We start from the raw sequence: 21737 nt of genomic DNA, 5'->3' as shown, positions 1-21737 counted from the left end.
AATGACACAAAATCAGCCACTTCTAATGGGAAAGAATGAAATCAAACATCCAGAAAAGCTTGCAGGGGAGGGAAAGAGAGAGACGAGCGAAAGGTTGAGGAAGAGACACTTATTTGAGCAGTGGTTTTAAATATCAGTTCCCAAGGTAGAGGAAATCAAGAGACCCAGCACCAGTATGAGGCCAGGTCAAACCTAAGAGCTGCAGCGCAATGGGTTGTGTGGGTGGGTTTTTTAAAACCGTTGGAATGAGGTCAAGAGTACCAGTTGCACATGAGTTGTTAGTAGAGTAAATCTTCATGTCAGGAAGCAAGTTAAAACTTGGTTTTATACTCATAAAACATTCTATCTATTCATATATATAGGAGGTCACTTAAAAATAAAAAAGGCAACAGAAAAACATCTTTAAAATACTGTGTCAGTTGACCCTTCCCTCCCGCCCGCCCCCAACCCCCCCAAGTAGCTATGACTCTATAATGTGATTCACATTTAGTTTTAAATTCTAGCTTTCAACATGGTCTCATAGAAACAAAACTTCTCTGCGAAGCACAGAACTGCTTTGCAACGTCAACGAATTCAAAGGAAAATCAAATCCCACCCCCCCGCCAAAGAGCTTCTCAGTGAAGTTACCTGCAAAGGACGGCTGGGAGGGGGTTCAGATATTTTTAGGTTAAGCTCTTTTAAAAAGATAGGACAACTCCTCCCCCTTTTTCAACCATGTGAACTAGGAGTTTATGGCATTTGTATATTTTTGAACATTTAAAGGTAAGGATTTTGTACAGTAATGATTAATACTTAAACATAAATATTCTCCTACATTATATACTAGTTTTTCTTTGTACATGCGGGGAAAAAAAGTATTTTCAACAAACATGGCACATGCTATATGCATTTCCTCCTCAGTAGCTTGGCTACAATAGTTTGGATGAAGAGGATAAAAGCAAGACTTTGTGGCGAGTGGGCGACAGTCCATGAGCACAGTCTGAAGATGGAACAAAGTGGAGAGAGGGAGCTGATTCCTCCTCCAGGGTTCAAGATGCTGATCTACTTGAGTGCCTCAAAAAACCACCAGCGCACACCTCTAGTGTAAACGTTAGCACAGAAGACCACATTATCACTTAGTGCTTCTGAGAAGCTGCTTCCCCACACTTTTTTTTTTTTTTAACAGGTGTGAACAGCTGGTCATTTTTTTTTCAGCAAGAACAAACAATATCAGCCAATAAAGCACATGACAGTTGTCGTCGATAAAGCCACACAACCTGGCACACATAGGGCAAAGAACCACAAAATAAAAACTCAGTACACTTAGAATAGTAATAATTATTAAAAAAGCATTAGGAGGTTGTTCTTCTGTCTACACTGTACATACAGATGTTATGCTTGGAAAGCTGCTGTCTCACACAGTCATAACATGAGTCAACATTAAGATACAAGTCCAATACAGTTACAACTAAGCCAATTCACTGAGTAGTCTCCTTTGAGACAGCGTTCTTTTAGCTGCAGCTTGTGCTGAGGGCAATGCTGCAGGATGAGAGGATCCTGGAACACAAGAATTTGATGGGTAAGTGACCAAATTGGGTGTTGGCAAATGTATGTTTTGCTCTTAGAGGATACAGTGCTAGCTGGACTTCCATAAGGAAGCCAAAGTTAACAACTAGGGGTGTGATCCTGCAACTCCGCCTACCTAGGCAGGGTCACAGACTTCACCAGACCCACCTCTGCAACTTGGGTCTGGTGGGGAGAGCAGGTAATGTCTGAGGACAGCTGAGGTCAGGCTCTGGGGACTAGCCGGAGCAGCAGTTGCTTCCATGAGTAAAGGATGCAGAGTGGGGCTGGAGAAAAAGCCCCCAAGTATATTGATGAGATCTCTGTTTGCCTTACTTCGTGGAACATATGATGAATTGATCCAGTTGTCAAATACACTTTTCTCTAAAGAGTGAAATATACTTTCCCCTATAAGACTCCAAAAGCATCATTAACAGCACTTAAACTTGGCTTGTGAAACAGAAAGAAGTCTAAATATAAAAATAATTCAAGCAGATTCTCTTTACAAATTGTATAGTGAATTCAGTATTTGGCAAGACCGTTTTTACTACATAATGAGCTCCTGAGTGTTTGTCTATTAGCTAAAAATTTTCTATTTCCTTTAAGCCATAAAGCAAAGAAAACCATATACTCAAGTTATTCTGAAGTCGTGACTTCATTTATGAAAAGAGGTTTGACCAGAAACTCAGTGCAAGTGGCAAAGTTGACCATTACTGTACAGTATCTGCAAGAAAATAAAATAACTCCACATTGCTCAAGTGGCACAAAATGGTTGTGCCAAAAAAATTGTCTATAATAAAATCTCAAATAAGTTTCCAACATTAAAATTTTATAAATAAGTACAAATTGAATGCTATTGCTGAACTGCGAACTGAGGAAAAAATTATCATGTAACAAGTTACCAAACTAGTTCTAGCATCGAAGACAAAAAGGAATGTTGGAACTTGTTTATACAATAGAAATGAAAGCTTCCAGTTTGTAGGATGAGAAAAACTGAGGCATGCAGGGACTCTTGCATATGGATATATATATTTTATATATATTATATATAATATGTACAGTTTAGCTATAAAACTTTGATGTGTAAAGAAGCTGTCTTCAATGAAAAATTGAACATTCAGAGGAAATTCCTGAGTTAGGGTTTTGTGACATGGGCCACTGAGAAAAAAGCTGCGGTTGGGTCCTCAGAGGTGTTATGTCCATCCCTGTTAAGATTGAAATCAACATACAAAAACAGACAGTGTTGCCACTGCTTCGTTCCCTGCCTGAGCAAGGGATAGCACCATTGTGAAGAGAACTCCTGCTTGTAGAGAGGAGGGAATACTTAAAAACAGTATTGCTGCTAAGACCACTGTAGTGTGCACCAAATACGTTCTTCTAGACAACAAATGAACACTGCCACTGGCTGACTGAAGAACACCTGACCAGGTGTAATGTTAAGGTTATGAGTCACTAGGTGTAATCTTTCCTAGGCTGCTCATCTGTTGTACATTTATCAGTCATTTCCTGACAGAAGTCTACCGTGACCGTTTGGCTGCTCTGCTCTGGTGGAAGCTCTCTCTCGGGGTAAGTACCTGCGTCGGCTCCATCCAACCCCCCGCCAGCTGAACAATTTTCCGAGATGTTGTTGGGCAGCCACGGTGCTCCCAGTTGCACTGAGCCTTGCTCCGAGCAGCACTGCATGCTCTCCCCGACGCACTGGGAGGTCACCAGGCTCTGCTCCACACCAGCTGGGGCGGGGCTGATGGTGGTGACTGGCTGTAGATCCATGGGTCTGAGAACGGGGCAGTATCGGTGGAGAGCTTGGATCTGTTCCGGGCTCTGCATGTCTCTACACACTTCTTGGGAAAGACACGAGAAGTTGTCTAACAATTCTCCCATGCTTGCTTTCAGCTGGTTCCTTTCTGAGAGCAATTTCTCTTTCTCACACACCTGAAAAAGAAAGAAGGCATCTTAGGCTGGGGAAGGTACATCCACTGCATGCTCATTCTGGGCACGTATGAACAGAACCCAAGAACACCAACATGTCACAGTTGTTTTCATATGGCCAGAAGAAAAGTCACAAATACATCAAGTATTTGACCACCATGAGGTCTGCGTGGACTGTAGTTTGGGAAGCATCTGGAGAAAAACATTTGAACTGGAAGAGGATAGAATCACAAGTTATTCCCACAGAACTGTTCCCTGTATAAACTAAGGCTGCCTGACAGATGATACAAAAGAACTCTGAGAAAAACATTTTGATGGAGAAGTGCCATTTCCCATCTAATCAGCAAGAACACGGGTTAATTCCTGAAGTGAGGATAAGCTGCCAATGTTTGGTTCACCCTTGAACTGCTGGGTTGACTGCTTAGGCTGGGGTGCACCCCCTGGAGCCCTGTTACCACTGAGAGAAGTGAGTTTTTTCAGAAGAGAGGACCTAAGTGTGCTCTGTGGCCTGCACCATGGCTCGTTTTCTTACGTCTTGGTGCCCAATGGTTTGGGCTTGATCTAATACAGATATTTTTATGAACCCAGCCTAAGGTTTCACCTCTAAAAAACGGTGTTGATTCAGTGTAGACTGACTGGGATGGTCCTGCTGTGTCTCCTTCTGTCTCAGGCAGGTGGGCATACTGCTCAAGAGAGTCGATGAGATTTTGTAGAGTACCAGAACTATTTCCAGAGCTGAGCTGGCCCCAAAAGCAGCACAGCCACGTATCTCACCTAGTAACACTGCTAAACCCAAGATGTCTCGGCATCTGAGGTGTGAAAGATCCACAACTCAGATAATCCAGATCTGGGTAGTTGTTGACAGCTGATAGTATTGTCCTGGGTCCAGAGCCCACCCTGGAAGCATACAGCTGTGCAAATGTGAAAGAGAGCAGTGCACATGAAAAGAACTAACTGCTAAAATATTGATAAATTTATCAAAAAAGCATAAAAATAATAAAAAAATAAACAGATGCTCAAGTACATCTTGAGATGATGAATTATGGAGGAGAATATGCTGCGAGTTTGCAGGGAAAAAAGGGAATGTGAGTGGGTAGATGAATGAGTGAGAGAAAGCAGGCAAAAAATATTACCTATCAAACTCTGAGGATACAACCATTTCACTCACTGTCTGCTGTGAAACCATCTGTGTCAAGAAGATGGGTGACTTACAGTAAGTAACTACAGGGGGAAAAGGGGTCTTTCATAAAAAAGACCCAGCCAAGTGAAAAACCCTTAAACCACAGCACCGTTATATAATTCATGAGACTGGAAACTGCTGATCACAAAGTGAACAGAAGATAACAAAGGAAATTCCAGTGATCATGTATTGTGTGTTTATTCTTCTCCCTGTCCCTGTCTTCCAGCTCAGGGGGCTGGGTACCCGGAGAACAACAGGTCTCACTATTGAGTAAGATGGAGGCAAGGAAGGCATTAAGCACCTCAGCCTTTTCCTCCTTCTTTGTCACTATGTTTCTCCTGCATTCAATAAAGGATGGAGATTGTCCTTGGCCTTCCTTTTGTTGCTGGTCTGTTTTTAAAAACATTTTTATTGTCTTCTACCGCAGTAGTCAGATTAAGTCCTAGTTGGACTTCTACCCTTCTAATTTTTTCCCTGCATAACTTCATGACATCCTTGTAGTCCTCCAGAGCTGCTGCACCTTCTTCCAAAGATAATAAACTCATTTTTTTCCTTGAGTTTCAGCCAAAACTCTCCATTCATCCAGGCTGGTCTTCCCAGTGGCTCATCTTTTGGCACATGGGGTCAGCCTGCTCCCATGCCTGTAAGATTTCCTCCTTGAAGAAGGTCCAGCCTTCCTTGACTCCTCTGCCCTTCAGTACTGCCTCCTTAGGGATTCTCCCAACCAGTCTCCTAAACAGGCCAAAGTCTGCATTCTGGAAGTCCAAGGTGGCAGTTCTGCTGACCCTCCTCCTTAGCTCTCCAACAAGCAAAAACTCCATCATTTTGTGATCACTGTGCCCAAAAAGGCCTCCAGCCATCACTTCACCCGCCAGCCCTTCACTGCTTGCAAACACGTCCATTGAAGTGCCTTCCTTACTTGGCTCACTCACTGCATGTTGCCACATATCCAAGTCCCTTTCGCTAAATAGAAAGTCAGTGGTTTTTTGGGAAAAATCCTGCACCTCAAATGGTTTTTGATTCCTCAAAAGAAGGGATCAAGCCCACAAGGCCGCTCATATGCCATTCATTCATTCATTCATTTCCCTGAGATGTGTGTTTGTGCTGGGGAGAGGACTTAAAATTTTTATTTTCTCTATCCACAGTTGATTACATCAGACAATAAAGGCAATGTCACAGGATTGCATGAAATCAATGAACCCAAATTAATTTTCAACTGAAGGCTACAGGTTAAAGGCTGAATCACCCCTTGCTGCTAGTCCAGTCCTGAGAGAGCTGCTCCTGGGGCTCTGGAGAGTGAGAGATGGGAACTCCTCCCCATCACCAGCTCAGTGCAGAGGGACAGGCATGTGCAGCTAAGACTGGACCTGCTTCTTTTGACAACCTGATGAGAATGCATCTACTCTTTCACTGTGCAGAACCTTTGACTCATCCTGTACACACTGTGCATTATACTCAGTGCAGGAAGCAGTTGCTCACTATTTTGTTTATCTTTGTTATGTTGTTTGTTTTGCATCAGTGGAGCACTACTCTGAATAATGTTTTGATTTTTCTTTTTTCCCCCCAGGGCTTCAGCAGCACAGCATCTGAAGGCTTCACAAGCCTTGATGATTTAAGCCTCGCAACCATCTTGCGAGGTCAGTGTCATCTCCCTGTGACAGATAGGAAGCAGACAGGCACAAGGAGCAGTGAGTAACCCAAAGTCATGTGGCTTTCTGCCATTTGTGAGGTGATGGCAACTCAGCCTCTTCCAAGAGATCCCTGCTATGTTTGCTACAGCTTGTGCAGAGAACAAAGCACCATGAAGCACAAAAAACCACACCTGAGGTGTCCATACCATGACTGAGAGAGGAATTTTCTGAGCAGCCACTTGGCCTCACTCCAGTCACCTCACTCCCTTAGATTAAAATGTGGTAGCACTGTCTTACTGTACATTCTGCTTATGAATGTACAAAGTGACTGAACCCACTGAAGTCTGGACTGGAGTTGCTGTCAATGACCTGCAGGCTGCAGTGGGCTGAGCTGGGCTGTGGCGAGAGCACAGAACTCACCAACTTGCGGATTTCACATTCGAGGTTCTGAATACAGTCCAGTTTCCTCTTGCGGCAGCGCTGAGCTGCAATCCGGTTCTTGCTGCGCCGGCGGACATCGTGGATGAACTCGAGCTGCTCTGAGGTTAGCTTGTGCATCTTTATCATCATCTGGAAATCATTCCTTGGAAGATCTGTGATTTGATCAACAGGAAAAGGAAGTTTCACCTAAAACAAACAAACACAAGACAAGAACAAAGAGTCATATTTTGCTTGCTCAATGCAAGCTGAACAACAGTGAGCGGAAGGACGATCATCTTTGCTGCCACCCCCTCAATAAACAACAAACCAAGTTTTACATTGAGCAAGTTCTTAACACTCCCTTGTGGCACACTGTGGAGGTCCAGATGGTAAGGATAAGATGATAATTGTACTTAATGCAGCAACATATATGAATCTCAGACAAAAATTTCATCTTTCAACAAAGCCCTAATAACTGATGTCATTGCATTAAAAGAAGTTCTGTCCACTAGGAGACATGGCCTTTTGGAAAGAGTGAAGTACCTTGCTGCTATTAAATTCAAACTAGTTTCAAGGAAGGGGCTATTACCACAGCAGGAAATGTGTCTCTGCTTGGACTGCAGGACTGGAAGTTTGATTAAGTGTGAGGTTAAAAATGCAACCTGACACCTCAAGTGGATAAAAAATACTGTATTGCAATTAGGAAAAGTCACCTAATCAGCATTTCAACTGAACAGTACACTACGTAAGAAGAAAGGGTCAGAGGAGTGTGATGCAGCGTATCCTACCCTGCTAAAATATATACATTTTAAAATAAACCAATATATGTTGACACTGTAATCTTGCAGATTAAAGAGCACTGAAATTGTATTTCTTGAAAAAGTCAGGGTCTGACTTCAGGAATCCTTCCAATTATGCATTAAAGCAGAGCAAAATACAAAGCTCCCAGCAGTCTGAAGCAATGAACACATACTGTGTCAAAAGCTGGAGAAGGGTGGATGTGCTCAAAGCCTTTAAGCTTTTTTCCCCAAAATCTATCAGCTTGCTCAAATCAAGGTAAGCACCTCTCCTTAGAAACCTTGCTTCATGTAGAGCCTCGGACTGATAACTATCAAAAAACTGATGTTCCTCAGCCGACTGTTATATTTGGTGGTCAAATAAGAATCAGCTGACAAAGCTGAAGGAGACGCAGAGTAATTCAATTGACCCCTTCTTTTTATGAGTCATACCCACACTGCCCAAAAGATGGCAGTAAATATTTATGTTTCTGTCCCTGTTTGGTACAATCAAACCTCTGGAACAAGGAGACTATTCTGCACACGGGCTATCAAAGAAGGTAAAGTTGCTCCAGCCAAATGAAAGATATGGGTTGAAAATGTTCCTTTGATATTTAAAACGTGCATTGTCTTCAAATGGTGCACTTCAAAATTACTTGGAGATAAAGAAAGTAACAACATGGATTATAAGTAAGTTATCTTTATCAGAGACCTGAGTTGTTCAAACAGAACAGTTTGCTGAGGACACACATACACCAACACACAGCGGTGGCCTCTGGCATCGACAGTCATGGACCCTCATCAGGCACCTGAACCTGCCAGTAAGCAGCTCCTCACCTTGTCTATGGGTGTTCTTGGGTGTTTTCTTGTACCCTTCTATCATTGCCCTGTGCATTGCCAAGCCTGAGGTATGTAAAGTTCTGTGCAAACACATGCAAACACCTACCACATTCTTTCAGATGGCTTCATGCCCTGAATGTTCATTCATGCCCCTCTGCCCCATGTGCCCAGGCACTGCTTCATAACACACTACTTGACAGGTCAATTTATACCAGCAAGGAATGCCAAACACTGCCCAAACCCTCCCAAATTCTTGCTTGTACACACAAAGGCTGACCTTCGGCACAGTGATGTGGACTACCTTGTTTACAGACTGCCAGCTAATGACATGAAACCTGTTTGATTTCCCCTCCTGAGCCTTTGGATGGTCAACATAAACTCAGTGTCACCTGCTTTTCTCTCAAGCTTCAACCAGGGTCTGAAAATGAAAACAGCCCATGCTTTCCTCTGAAAGGCACCACAGTTTCACTGCAAAACCAGCCCTTTCATGTTTCCAGTTTTTCCTTATTTTCTTAAGACCAAAACAGAAAGCAGTGTTACCTTTATTTCTCCCTACTTCTCCCTTTCAAAACATATTTACTTGCAAGAAGGAGATGTGCTTGCAGCTGGAATGGGAATGAAAGAGAAGAAACTTAAATATGTCAGGTAGAAGTTGCTGAAGGGAAATGGGAAAATAAATAAAAACAGATTCATTAAAAAAAAGGGGATTGAAAATAAAACCATCTACACAGCAGACCAGAGACTGCTATCAGTAATCCCAGCATAATCCCACTCCTGTCACAGGCAGCACTGCACGGGATTAAAAATGTGAAAGGGAAAGTGGAAGTGAGTCAGACTCATTTCCTTCACCATTCACAGCATTTTTATTGCCTGTCTCCCTCTTCAAAATCAGCTGTCAACTGAAAAAAAAAATACCAACCCACCAAGTTTTTGGCACGGACAAAGTGAATAACTGCACCAGGGTGTTTCTGCAGTGAGAGGCTTAAGTGTTTTACATCTGCACAGGGCAAGACTCTCAGCTGGTATTTATCACAACAGAGTGGTGAGTCATTTTGCAAGAGCTTGCAACTGTGCAGTGGGTGGGATTCATGTGACTCACCCAGAGCTGCCTGAAATGATGGGTTGGGACTACCTAGTGTCTGGGTCCCTTCAGATGGCAATGCATCCTGTGTGGCTTCTCCCCGCTTCTGGCTGCAGAAGGAGTGGACTTAAGACTCAGAAAAGATTCTGCATCTTACAGTATCTATGGGAGGCGAGAGAAACCTTACCTGAGGTGTCTGAAAAAGACAGTCAATCTTTTCTAAGATGCAAAAGAAAATCCCAGCGAGTATACTTTCTTGAAAAGTTTTCTTTCTAGTAACTATGATTTTTTGGTTCAAACTATTTCAAGTTAAAAATATAAGTGGGATCCCTGCTCCTTCCAGGAGTTACTCCAGTCAGAGCTAACCTCACAGAGCTCCAAAATCTTCCCTTATCAGCACAATTACTCTTTCCATGCATTTTTACACCAGCAGCACAAGCTCATTATCCACCACACAACAAACAACCTGGCACCTTCTACCACCACTGCAGGCTCTATTGCCCCGACTCTGGTCGATAACACCCAATCCACCCTGGTGAAAAAGCAAACCTGGTTAGGATTTTGCAGCATGTCCCCCCCCCCCATATTAGCATTAGGATACCAGTGTAAATGTCAATGCTTTGAGTGGCTAAGTCAGAGCAGCGATGTAGACAGGGACAGTGACTGACTCAGCACTTGCAAGGCCCATACATAACCAATTAATTCCTTCAAGCTTCACTAGTTAGTGCCAGCTTGGATCATATGCCAGTTACTGCTGTTCTGCTCATCTACTGTACTAGTTACTGCTGCTGCTCTCCTGCCTCTCCTTTTTGTCTGGAATAAAGGAAGGAGTCTAGGAACTGTATTCACTCATATTAAAATATACATGTCAACTGTTGGGAATTTCTTTATCCTATGCCTAACCTTTGCTTTTTCATTCTTCCTTTGTATCTATATTAAGACATCATCTTCCCTGAGCTGCTAAGTGTTAATAAAGGCAATGAACTTCCCAAGCCTGACTTTAACATCACGGAAACTAAAAGGACTAATATATTATCCATAAGAAAAAGCAACCATTATGCAGTGGGCATGGGAAGGTGGAACTCATCATACCAGTTGGTCAGTTGCTCCAGAGCTATAAGAAAAAAACCTGCTGCCTTAGTGCCCTCAAATCCTGAAAGCCTCTGACACTTAAAATTGCTGTCCTTGGGAGGCTCTCAGGACCCACCCAAGCAACCCAGCACAGGGGCTCAATCATACTGATGCCTTTTTTATATGCAAAAATGGGTACTTTGTTTCACACAAAAGAGCCCAAGACATCAATGTTGTTTTTCCAAGTACTTTCCTTAGCATGCAAGTCTGTCTTCCACAAACACTCAAGAAGAAATTCATTCCAGGACAGGAGCTGAGGTATGTCCACCTGCATTAGGGGCTCAGTTGTCTACATGGTATTTCAGGCACCACTTGTGGTCCTACAGAATAGGGACCTATTCCTGTCCTGGTTTCACTTGGACAGAGACTATCTAAGAAGCACAAAGACAATGGGCCGTAATTTGTGTAAGAGATAGCCAAGATGCCCTCCCACTCATTTTCTCATCCCACTGTCTACTGGCACAGGTAAAGCCTTCAAAACACCTCCTTTTTCCAGGTGTCAACTACACCAAGAGGGCAAAGGACTGCAAAAGGAGAATGGTGAGCCCAGGCAGTGAAGATCTACCATTCTGTCAATAAACCAGGCTCTAAATTGTCCCATTTCAGATCAGCAGGTCTCACTGCAGACAGTGAGTTCCATCTGACACAAGACACCTGATGGCCCTGTAGTGGCATGGGATCAACTCCAGCCTCACCTTGTGAGGGCCATGAGAGGCGTTTGGGTCAGCAAATGCTGCCTGAGAGGGCACTGCAATGGACCTAGTGGAGGCAGCCTGGGTAACCTTTTGATTTGCCACCTGCCTCACAGAAGTAGGGGACCAGGCTAATCCCATGGTTGAGTGCTTTAATGCAACAATCAGGAGATGTGGATGGGGTTCTCATCCTTTAGCCCGTGACTTGGACTTGTATTCAGATCACACACTGCTGGTGCTCAGAATGCTGAGCTAACCTCTTCCCATTCACGTCTTGCAGTGTCCCCAGCTTTCAGCTCTTCAAAGGGCACAACAGTACGATACTTCTGCCCTTTAACAGGCTTCTCTGAGACCAGGGATAGCACAGAAACACAGACAGAAGCCACAGGTGCACTTAAGAATGGAAGATCAGGCAGTGAAATGAGAGGGGTTAAAGTACAGTATTTCTCTGAAAGGTTTGCTTTTGCAGCGCAGGAACTGGAGTCCTTTAAGAGCTCATGCAAGGTCTTCAGATCAGGGTATAAAAGAACTGGTTGTAGGGCTCCACGAAATAATACAGTGTTTAAAAGGACCCTCCTGAAATTTCAGGCTCTTGGTGTTGTTGTAATCCAGCAATTTTTTGCTACCAGTATGGAGACCATTCCTACTGAAGAGAGGAAAGACAACAAAACTCCCATGAAGTTTATCTTACAAGACTGATGTTTGACAAACCCCATTTAAACAGACATTGAGAAACAATTCCCAGTGCTCTGCTGATGCCATCCTAGTCAGGAGAACATCTACCAGAAAATGATCTGGAGACTAATTTTTCTCACTTTCAAATTTGCAAACCTAGTAAAATCAGGAATGCTGGGGTGACTGCTCATCAAATTCTGGGTAGGTATCACATACCACAGCAAATTAAACCCTTCACATGTATTTTTCTTGGTTGCCCTTCTTTCCACGTAGCATTCTTCACTGGGTAGGAATATTAAGCAGTGAAGCAGACTCAGATTAGGTAACTCAGCACAGTTCCAGTAGATTCCTGGTAGAGCAACATTGGTTTACTCTTTTCTGGGGCTCTGACTTGCAGTATTTTGCTAAGCACCAGCAGATGAACAGAGAAAGGGTGGCTGCCTGTCACTTAACATGGAGGGGTTTTGACTCTTGCTGAAGGTTATTTACCAACAATATCCTCAAAGGTCTAATTGCATTAGCTTTGCTTTTATGAAAATTTCCTTTGAAATGTGAGTCACTAACCCAGGCGGGAAATTCTTTTGAAATATGGATGAAAAGACATTGAATGCAATTCTCTAGATAGTAATAGTTCTTGGAAAACTCCACCTCTTACCTCCTCTTGCCCTTGTTTATTTTTTTCCTCGGAAAACTCACTTATCAGATTAGACTGAGCTGAGATTTCTTTTTAACTGGTTTAGTAGTACAATATTTTTTACAAATTTTCTATCAGAAAATTAAGTACTCTTAAGTACTTGATGAAGAAAAAGAATACCAAGAAAAGTAGGTAGTGCAGAAGTTTCTGTTCCTAAGTAGGTTAACAGATTGACAGACTACTTCCTTCTCAACAATTCATTATTTCAGGGCTTATTGTTTTGTTGTTGCTATTTTAAGCAGGATTGTCAGAACCTGCCTGTAAGCACAGAGCTTTAAGTCTTCTCTCTAGTATTATATCTCAGTAATTGATTTTTCACAACCTGTGGAGGCCTGAGAGAGCTGAGAGAAAAGAGAAACACTATTAAATATTTCTGTGAAGTCCCAATAGCTCAAGGAACAGCCGTGTTCCTGCAACTCTGTACCATGGGTACACCCCACACTGCACTTGCTGCCTCTATCAGGAAGCCTTAACAAAGGGAGATTGCAGAAGAGCCTTGGTGGCTCCAGGAAGGGAAGCAATAGGCAGGGACATCCTGGAGAGGATTTACCAGTGGTGTTACGAGGACTGCCACCTCCTCTGACAGTTGTGACTGCCATCTGCACCCCCAATAAGACAGAGGCTCGTCACAAGGTGGGGTCACCTTCACCCACATTACATCATGCTGAGCCCTAGCACCCCATTTCTGGCACCAAACGACTTTGTCTATGTGCTCCTGAATGGCATCTGACTGTGGGAAAGCAGAATGCCTGAAAAAAGCAGAGAGAAGCCTTTTACCTAGTTCTCACACAATCAATACACCAGCAAATGATGTTTTGTGACATTAATTCTGGCAGCGACAGCACTCTGGGAGCCAAATTAAGACCAACTAGGTCCAAATTCCAGGGGAACTGAGCAGCCCTGTGAGATAACTGATGGTCAGAGTCCGCCAGGCTTATTCCCATCAGGCCATCCCACCCCAATGGAAGCTGACCTGCAGCAGAAGAACCTGCATGGCCACTCTCCAGAAGGGCAAGCATGTCACCCCCAGATATCTTATCAGGTGCTTTTTTGAATAGAAGCCCAGAAAACACTGTGTGTTCTGATATGGAGGGGGAAAGGGACACCATCTGTGAAGTCATCAGGACAGGAAGGGCAAAGCAACAATTTCAGGAATGGAGAAAGATTCCCATGCAGCTTGCAGAGAGGTGAAGAGCAGAAAGCTGTCCATTTCAGACAGCTGTGAGTCTCTCCTGCTGTTTTCATCACAGCCAAACTGCTAAAAGTAGGTAGAGCAAGTTACACAAGAACTTCCTGCTGCTGTTACATATTTTCTAGTGTCTGGTTTAAGATACCCTTTACTGAGGTTTCCACAGCAGCAGATCTTGCAGGATTGCAGGATACACACCCCAAGTCACTGTGTAAATACAGTATTGTTTAATGAGGCTGCAAAGTCTGTTCTTGTATTGGTAACAACCTTCAAAAGATCATTTTTGAGACAAAATCTCTCCCAAAGTACTGGTGTGATCTGTTTACCCTTGGCTTGTTCAGGATAGTGCAGTGCAACCTCATGGAGCATTAATTCCTCACCACATTTTTAATGCCTAGCAGTCCTAATCAAAATGCCCTGGGTTAAAAAAAAAAAAAAAAAAGCATTATCAGCAGTCCCAGGGAGAAAACTTGCTCAGCACAGTTCAGAAAATCTTCCCCAGAGGAAACCAGCAGCAAAACCAGTAGTGGCGCAAACCTTTCCCAGCGCTGTCTCAGAGCCAGATGTCTGCCTGCCAGCAGCACACCCAGACGGCCTCCTGTAGCTGCCTGTTTGCTCCTTCTGTGTCCCCCCTCTCATCCATGGTCTCCTGCACATATTCACATACCTTTTTTCTGGGAAACCACCACCAGTCCCCTATAACCCTCTAATTTCACTCTTCCAGGCTCATTTCTGCTGCAGCATATCTCCACACAATTAGGTAATTATGACAGCTAATTAATTATCAAACCTCAAAAGACTCACCTCTGCCCTCTGTGCTGCCTCATGCTGAGCAAGCAGCACACATGGGTGGAGATGGATGGCCACTGGTCCCTGCTGCCCTCTGCCCCTCGAAAAGGCAGGACTTCACTGAGTAACCCAGCTGTGGCCAAACTGAGCTGCTGCAGAGCTTCCCAAATGAGATCTCCTGCACAGTATTCCAGGCAGCCTCCCAAAGAGACTACTCTCCCTTCTGCATTGTCCCCTGCTTATGACATGGGGATGAAGAGCTGTCCTCTCAGAATCTCTGGTCCAGTGCTACCAGGGTTTAGGACACCAGAGGCTCCCCAGGCTCTTCAGCCCTTCCTTAAAGCTAAGCAGCCAATTAAAGGAAGCACCCACATCCGTCGGAAAAAAAAAGCCTGGAATGTAGCTGGAATAAAGACTGAGGGATAGAATTAAGTTCACTCTTTTCATCTCTACTCCATAACTAAGCCCACATGGTTCTGAACTGGGTGCTCTCAGAATATGAACCCCCCAAAGTTGCACTCGTTGCTCCCCACACTGAAGCACAAGCTCTCAGTGAAGTTTTTCAGCATTACTAGAGGAACCTGATATGTGATTTCACCCAGATGTTCTCTAGGTCATGCAGCTTCCTAATGAAACCCTGTGAATCAACAATAAACAGCCCAGCCACTTTCTGGGCTCCACAAAACATCTTGATTTAAGTCTGCCCTCTCACTAGTGACTTCACACAGACAGTTTATTTGGTTATGGTTAGCCAGTTATCACTGCAGCATCTTCAGATGGCCCATCTCTAGCTTTAAAAAGGGCCCCTCTTTCTCCTGCTTCTCCTGGCAGAACGGTATGGAAATTGACAGCTTGCTTTTCAGCCCCAGATCATTCTGTTGTGATTCCCTTAACAGTCCTGGAAATTAAAGGATAACTTCTCTCTGAAACCATTTGTGCCATGGCTGCTAGAGCTCACCACCAAACCAAATGTCACAGGCAGGGAACATGATCTCAAGCTGTCACATAATAGAGGCAAAACCCAGTACCTGCACATGCAACATGAACACACGCACACACACACACACACACAGAGGAAGATGACTTGAATGCCATTCCCACAGCACAGGGTGGCCAGCTATGCAATTGTTTAAGTAATTTCACACCTCTGCTGGCAACATGCAGCATTGGCTCTTTGAGCAGGCTGCCCAACCCTCCGTGTCAGGAGAGGCACAGCTTGAGGTTGCTCCAACACACCCGCAGCAATAACGAGTGGAGCAGGAACCACCTCAGCAAATTAAGAATAGGGAGCAGTGCTTTGTGCCACGAAAGTAGGTGAGGGAGGGAGGAAGACAGAACATTGCTTGGAGACTCCTAAGCACATCAACACACTCTCATCATTCAGCAGTTTGCTATTTTCCCATACCCAAATTTTTACAAGTGCAGAACATCTCAGAGGTCAAGCAGACCTATAAGTCAACCATGTGCACTCAGCTGATGAGGGAACAACCAGAAGTTACTCTTTGCCTTTATAAACAAAGAGAGTGCTGGGGAAATGCAAAGTCATTTGAGAGAATCAAGGAGTGATTAATTGGGTCATAACAACTGTGATATATGTACTTATCTTAAATCCCTACCTCATGCCCTCTGTCTTGCACAGGACATGATTCACTGTCTGCTTCTGAGAATGACCCAGACTCATCGCTGGAGTTTGTTCCATAGGATGGCTCACATTTAATCTGGGCTCGGACCGGGTTGTACAATCCATCCCCCACCACGCCAGGCTCCTGGTGCTCGGGCGCCAGGAATCGAGGGCCTTGGGAGCAAGGGGAAGAGGAGAGCTCACAAAGACGCAGACTGCAGGGAGAGCCACCGCTGCCATCCTCTGCGTACGAGTAGGAAGAGCACGAGCTGGAGGTCCTGGTTCTGGTTTCCAGAGGAGGAGAGCGAGGGCAAACTTTAATTGGCACTGGACAGCTGGTGTTCGGCCGCATCCTTCCCGGCAAGTGATCAGCTGTCAGCCCGCTGTGCGAATAGGTCTGAGAGCTGGGGAGAGACTGGCTGCCACCAGCCCACAGACCCTTTGGCACAGTCTCAGTGAGGTCTTTGTCCAAGCTGCTCACACCAGAATATGAATGCACTGAAGTGTTTACTTGGTCACAAGCATTTGAAGAGAATATAACACTCCTCCTGTCCAGTTCCCCTTCTTGCTTACAGAGAGTTTCAAAGCCGGGCCCCCTGAGTGGTGATCCCACTGTGAAGCTGGAAGCATCCTTCTGCATGGCATGGGACTGTCCATAGTTCCCTGTGAAAGGGACATAATCAGTTTTGTGGTCACCCTGAGTTGTCCCTTTTTCAAAAGGGCATGCTGGACTCCTGCCAAAGTGCTGTTGGGAAGTGCTGGGGAAGCCAACCAAATCTATGCTTTTTGTTCTGTTGAAGAAAGACCGCAAGCAAGAAGGAGAAGACCCACTTTTTGGCCTGTCAACACAAGTGGGGCTTGGCTGTTTCCTGTCCATTTCAACATCCCCTTCTTTATCCCTGATGTCAGGTTCATCTCCAGACAGGCAAAGTGTGATGCTTTCTTCATCGTTCTCTTCATTCTGAGGCTCACTTTTTATCTGCCCCATAGCAAGTCCTGATTTGAGGCCATTTCCAGAGCTCTCTTCGCTGAATGTGCTTGCAAAACCTGAGGTACTGATGTGTGATGTGTTGTAGACATTCTTGGTACAAGCAAGCTGGTATTTCTTGTATCTGGGGTACCGTGTTACTGCATCTTTATCCAAATTGTCCTTGCTATCTCTCAGCATGTCAGAGTCAGGCAGCATCCCTTCGCCTTTTTCTGCTCCAGCAACAGTGGTTTCAAAATTGAAGGGCTCTTGGTGCATTCTCTCCCTTGGGCAAGATATTTTTGACGTCTCCGATTCCATCGTCTCCTCCTCGTCTCCATCGGAGTTCTCCTCATCGTGCATACGCTGACAGGTGGTATCTTTCTTGCACAGAAACAGGCCATCTTCATTGTTCAGCAGTTGTGTCTGAAGGAAGCTGAAGCAGGAGTCCTCCAGGTTGTGCATGCGCAGGAATTCAGCGCAGTGGATGACCTCCTGGATGTTTTCCCTGCTGAGTAACAGCTTAGCAGTGTAGGCGAACTGTAACAATGGACCAAATCCCCTGACAGTGACCTGCAAAAAGAGAGAGGGAGATTGCCAGCATTACCATCAGCTCTTGCTATCATCCCAAGTCCTTCATCATGTGGTTAGATAAACTAACAGATCTGGCATTCAGAAATAAATACTGCTCAGCACCAGCTGTTCTTCTGTCACACCAGCAATGATGCTACATCCAGCAACTAGCACTGCTCCCTTTATGTTGCTCCTGTACATCACTGCACAGGTTGAACAGAGCACTATTTTTCCCACGTATCTTGAGGACCTATGAAGTAAGTCTCTACCCTAATAAAAGACTGACAAAACCAGCCTGGTGTGGACACTGCTAAGTCTTACGTGGATATCATTTTAACTGTGCTACAGCACCCTACCATGAAAGCACCAGTTAAATTTTGATTCTTCTGCCCTGATGGAAAATCCAATGAACAGTGGTTTCAATCTTAAGACACCACTTAAATCCAAAAAGTGTTTTGGGAAGGAAACACTTAGTCTTACAGCAAAATTCAACAGAAAGCATCTTTCTGCCTCTTTCGAAAGCAAATAATTTCCTTTTTTTCTTCTCAAATTTTTTTGCAAGCCATTGCTGAATACATAATAGGTAAGTTCTGACTACATAGCTTTCCTCCATCCCATGGAGATTATTCTCCTCATACTGTTCCTGACTTTAGTGAGCCTGAGGTACAGCTAACAGAAAATAAATTAATATTTATAGCTCAAATGATAGAAATTATGCTGAGTCCCACCTCAGTACTTAATTTTCCACCATTTTCTTTGTAGAAAGAGTAAAAACTATTTCCAGGAGAGTGATCTCCAGCCAGCTGTTCCAGGTCTGAGTTATGCACTGCTACTCATCTTGTTTTCTTACCATACCATCTATGTTTTACATTAATATGCCATATATTTAAAAATACACACTTCCCCCCCCATATTTTCAGTGGTATCTTTACGTACAGCTGTTAAATAAGTTGCTAAGCCACATGGTAAACTAAAGATATTGTCTGTCTTTGACAAAAATGCACTGCCACTAACTTCCGTTAAAATTTTTTCTCCCAATGGGCATGAAACAAAGGGATTGGAAAAACTCTATTCTTCATAAAGCAGCAAGAGGCTGCTTCAGAACCAGAACTCAGCATCAAGGATTAAGGTTTCTGCACAAGAAAATTCAGTGGTTTGGCCACAAGGTTGAGATTTGGAAGACCACAACTCAATTTCCCATTGCACCAACCACCTCCTACATGACCCTGGTAAGTCACTTCAGTGTCAATTCACTAAGATGCTTTCTTGGCTTTCTTGCAAGTAGCACTCATTTATCTGAGTTCCCTGGGCTTTGCTTACCAGAGAAAGGCCTCTAGATGGGATTCAGCATGCCAACACCTGCATGCCTGTGTGAGGTTGGGATGCACGGCCTGCAACCTCCTTCTGGATGCAGAGGTCTCTGGCAGGCATCCCCAGTTCAGTTTCTTCTTTTAAAACAAACAAGAAGAGGAAGCACTGCTGTTTCCTTTTTTGCAAAATGGCCTAAACACTAGTGAGTAGGAGACCAGGTCCCTTCCCTGGGCTGTGGGGACTGAAACTCCCATTTCCCAGCTCCTCAACAGGGTATATTTGGGATGGCATGGGATACACTCAAGGTGAGTTGCTTTTTACTATTCTTCCAATTGAATTAATGCCACGGAGCAAAGAAGCTGCTCAAGAGGCTGGTGAGCCATCAGGCCACAAATTTGCGATGGTCTAATTCGTGACTAGTGTGTATCTGAGTGAATAATTTGGTTCATCTCAATGAAAAGCCTATAAATCCCTAGACTGCCTCAGGAACAGTGGTGGAGTTCCCAGATTTTTATAGAAAATCCTGACTTCCAGAAACAAGCCTTTGTTATTCATAGATCTGTACTTATGATGGCGGATTATGAAGACACCACAAGTGGTGCAGATTTTGATGGGGAGAAAAATATTTTAAAACACCTCTAAAATTGCTCCCAATAGCTATTCCATCCATAACATCACTGCTCTATCTGCTATTTTAAGAAGCAGTGCATTTTCATGCACATACTTACACACTTGCACGTTCCTGTTTTACAATACGCCTCTGGTACAGAACTGCCAAGATTTACAGCTGGCTATTAAACCAATCTCTGCTTTATCTGTGTTACACTTTCTGCCTATTTGTTAGATTATCAGCTCACTAAAGGCCTATCTGCATTTTATCTATGCAGCATGATTAACAAAATTGCTCGGGAACTTAATGAGCTACTCGCAGGCTGACGGTAAGATCTTCAGTGTGGGGGCTTACATATTGCCGCATATCTTGTAAGCTCGGCAGCAGCATAGGTCTGCAGGGGCTCTGGAGCACAAACCCAGCTCTCCTGGCAGTGGTGTCACTTGGCCACTAGGTGGAATGGCTGGAAAGCAAATTAAAATAATTTTCTGTGCTGGGCCAGGGTTTCACCTGCCTGCCTGCCGCCCCAGCGCAGGCACTCTGCACAGCCTCGGGCTGACTCATACAACCCCACAGCAAGGCTGTCTCCCACGCTGACACAGGCTTTTGCTCCAGGTAAATCACCACGATAACAAACAGCAGCAAGGCAGCTGTTGGAGCTGCTCTGCGCTGGATGTATCGGAAGCAGAGCCTGAGACTGTGCCATGGGCTCCCCACGATGCCCAGCAGATGCCTCACGTGAAGGACGATGAAAACACCGAGCAAATGTGTGCCTTGAGTTCCTTAGGAGATATTACCCAGTGACACAACCTTCACTCACAATCTTCAGATCCAAAGGGAGAAAGTTTCTTTTCAAGCACCCGGCGCTTGTCATTGCCCTCAGGCAGAAATCTCTCAAGTGCCAATTCTTGAAACTGCACAAACAATAACTTTGGAAACAAACGGGTGCAAAGCTTGCTGCCAAGTGTGAAAGCCAGCGCAAGCTCTGCAGCCTGAAGCTGTCTAAATATTGATTCGGCTCCCGTGGCAGGTTCCCTGCCTCGGCCCCACCAGTTTTGGGACTGCTTGCATCTGATGTATTCTGGCAGGAAGGCTGCAATCGAGCCGCTGGAGCGTGACTATGAACACCGCACACTGGGAAAGAAAAGGCTTTGAAGCTGCATGTACTACCACCACACAGGCATTTCTCTAGGAACAGATAAGGACAGTCTTTTAAAATTATTTGATCTGACTGATGCATCCCAGTGAAAAAAGTTAGTGAAAACAAGTTGATCTACGTTTGCAGAAGGAAAGAGATAATTTCTCTGATATAACAGTCTTCATTTACATGCGACAGAGACTTTTGTTGGATGTGTAAAACCCATGCCAGCAACAATCCCAGGGTTTTTTTTCCCCTATTGAAAGTAAGATGTCCAAGAGTTGTTTGCTTTTAAACCTTGTTTTCTGTCTAACTGATGTTTAAGCAGGCAGGTCAGTTTGTGGGAGCCTCCACTGGGCACCCTGTCCAAGCTCATATGCCAAGTCACTGTCTTTCAATCCTTTGCCTTATTCCAATTTCTCCCCGTCTCTATTGTTTAAATGGAATTGACTGGCTACTAGAAAACCAGGCAGAGAAAACGTAAAGCATACATATAAAACAATGCCCACACAGAGAGAAAAACAAAGCAAAGATCACAGCTTCTTGGAGGTTTGATTTCTTTCCCTTATGTTTCAAGGCAGGGTAGGAGAGGACTTCTTCTGTGTTCTTGGAGCATGCCAAACAGTCCACCAAGACTAAGGATAAAGCACTTTATTTGTCTTGCTTCTGTCCCCAGCTGGTCTTGTAGGCATTAAAACCCGTCTAGTGCACAGAGAGCATGGGTACTTCAGCCCTTCCTAAGGAACCTGGCACACCTCCTTGCTCTACAGCAATCCAAGAGACCAAGTCCACGTGCAGCTTCTGCCTCTGCTATGCTGCCATAGGTACACCGTGCTCAGTGTGCAGTAGGGAGGTCTGCATCAATTCAGCTTTGTGGCGATAACAAGCCTGACCACTGCTAAGGTGAGAGAAAACAGCTCCTGCCCTTTATCTCCTTCTTGTCTTTCA

At 44.4% G+C, this 21737-nt stretch overlaps 1 protein-coding gene across 6 annotated transcripts in view; it reads right to left on the bottom strand.

Annotated features, from left to right (window-relative positions):
- Window positions 1-456: 456 nt before the first annotated feature.
- BACH2 (BTB domain and CNC homolog 2) overlaps window positions 457-21737 on the bottom strand; it is a 184052-nt gene continuing 162771 nt past the window's right edge. For all 6 annotated transcript variants that reach the window (XM_069011142.1, XM_069011144.1, XM_069011143.1 and 3 more), the window contains 3 exons: window positions 16186-17730; window positions 6703-6909; window positions 457-3474 (listed from right to left, as the gene is read on the bottom strand). In XM_069011142.1, the coding sequence (XP_068867243.1) occupies window positions 2995-3474; window positions 6703-6909; window positions 16186-17730 (2232 nt within the window). In that variant the 3' untranslated portion in view covers window positions 457-2994. The remainder of the gene's footprint in view (window positions 3475-6702; window positions 6910-16185; window positions 17731-21737) is intronic.

This window comes from Aphelocoma coerulescens, chromosome 3, assembly GCF_041296385.1.
Source record: "Aphelocoma coerulescens isolate FSJ_1873_10779 chromosome 3, UR_Acoe_1.0, whole genome shotgun sequence".
Lineage (NCBI taxonomy): Eukaryota > Metazoa > Chordata > Aves > Passeriformes > Corvidae > Aphelocoma > Aphelocoma coerulescens.
Note: the sequence above shows the minus strand (reverse complement) of the source record. Positions and strands in the feature narration are given on the sequence as shown.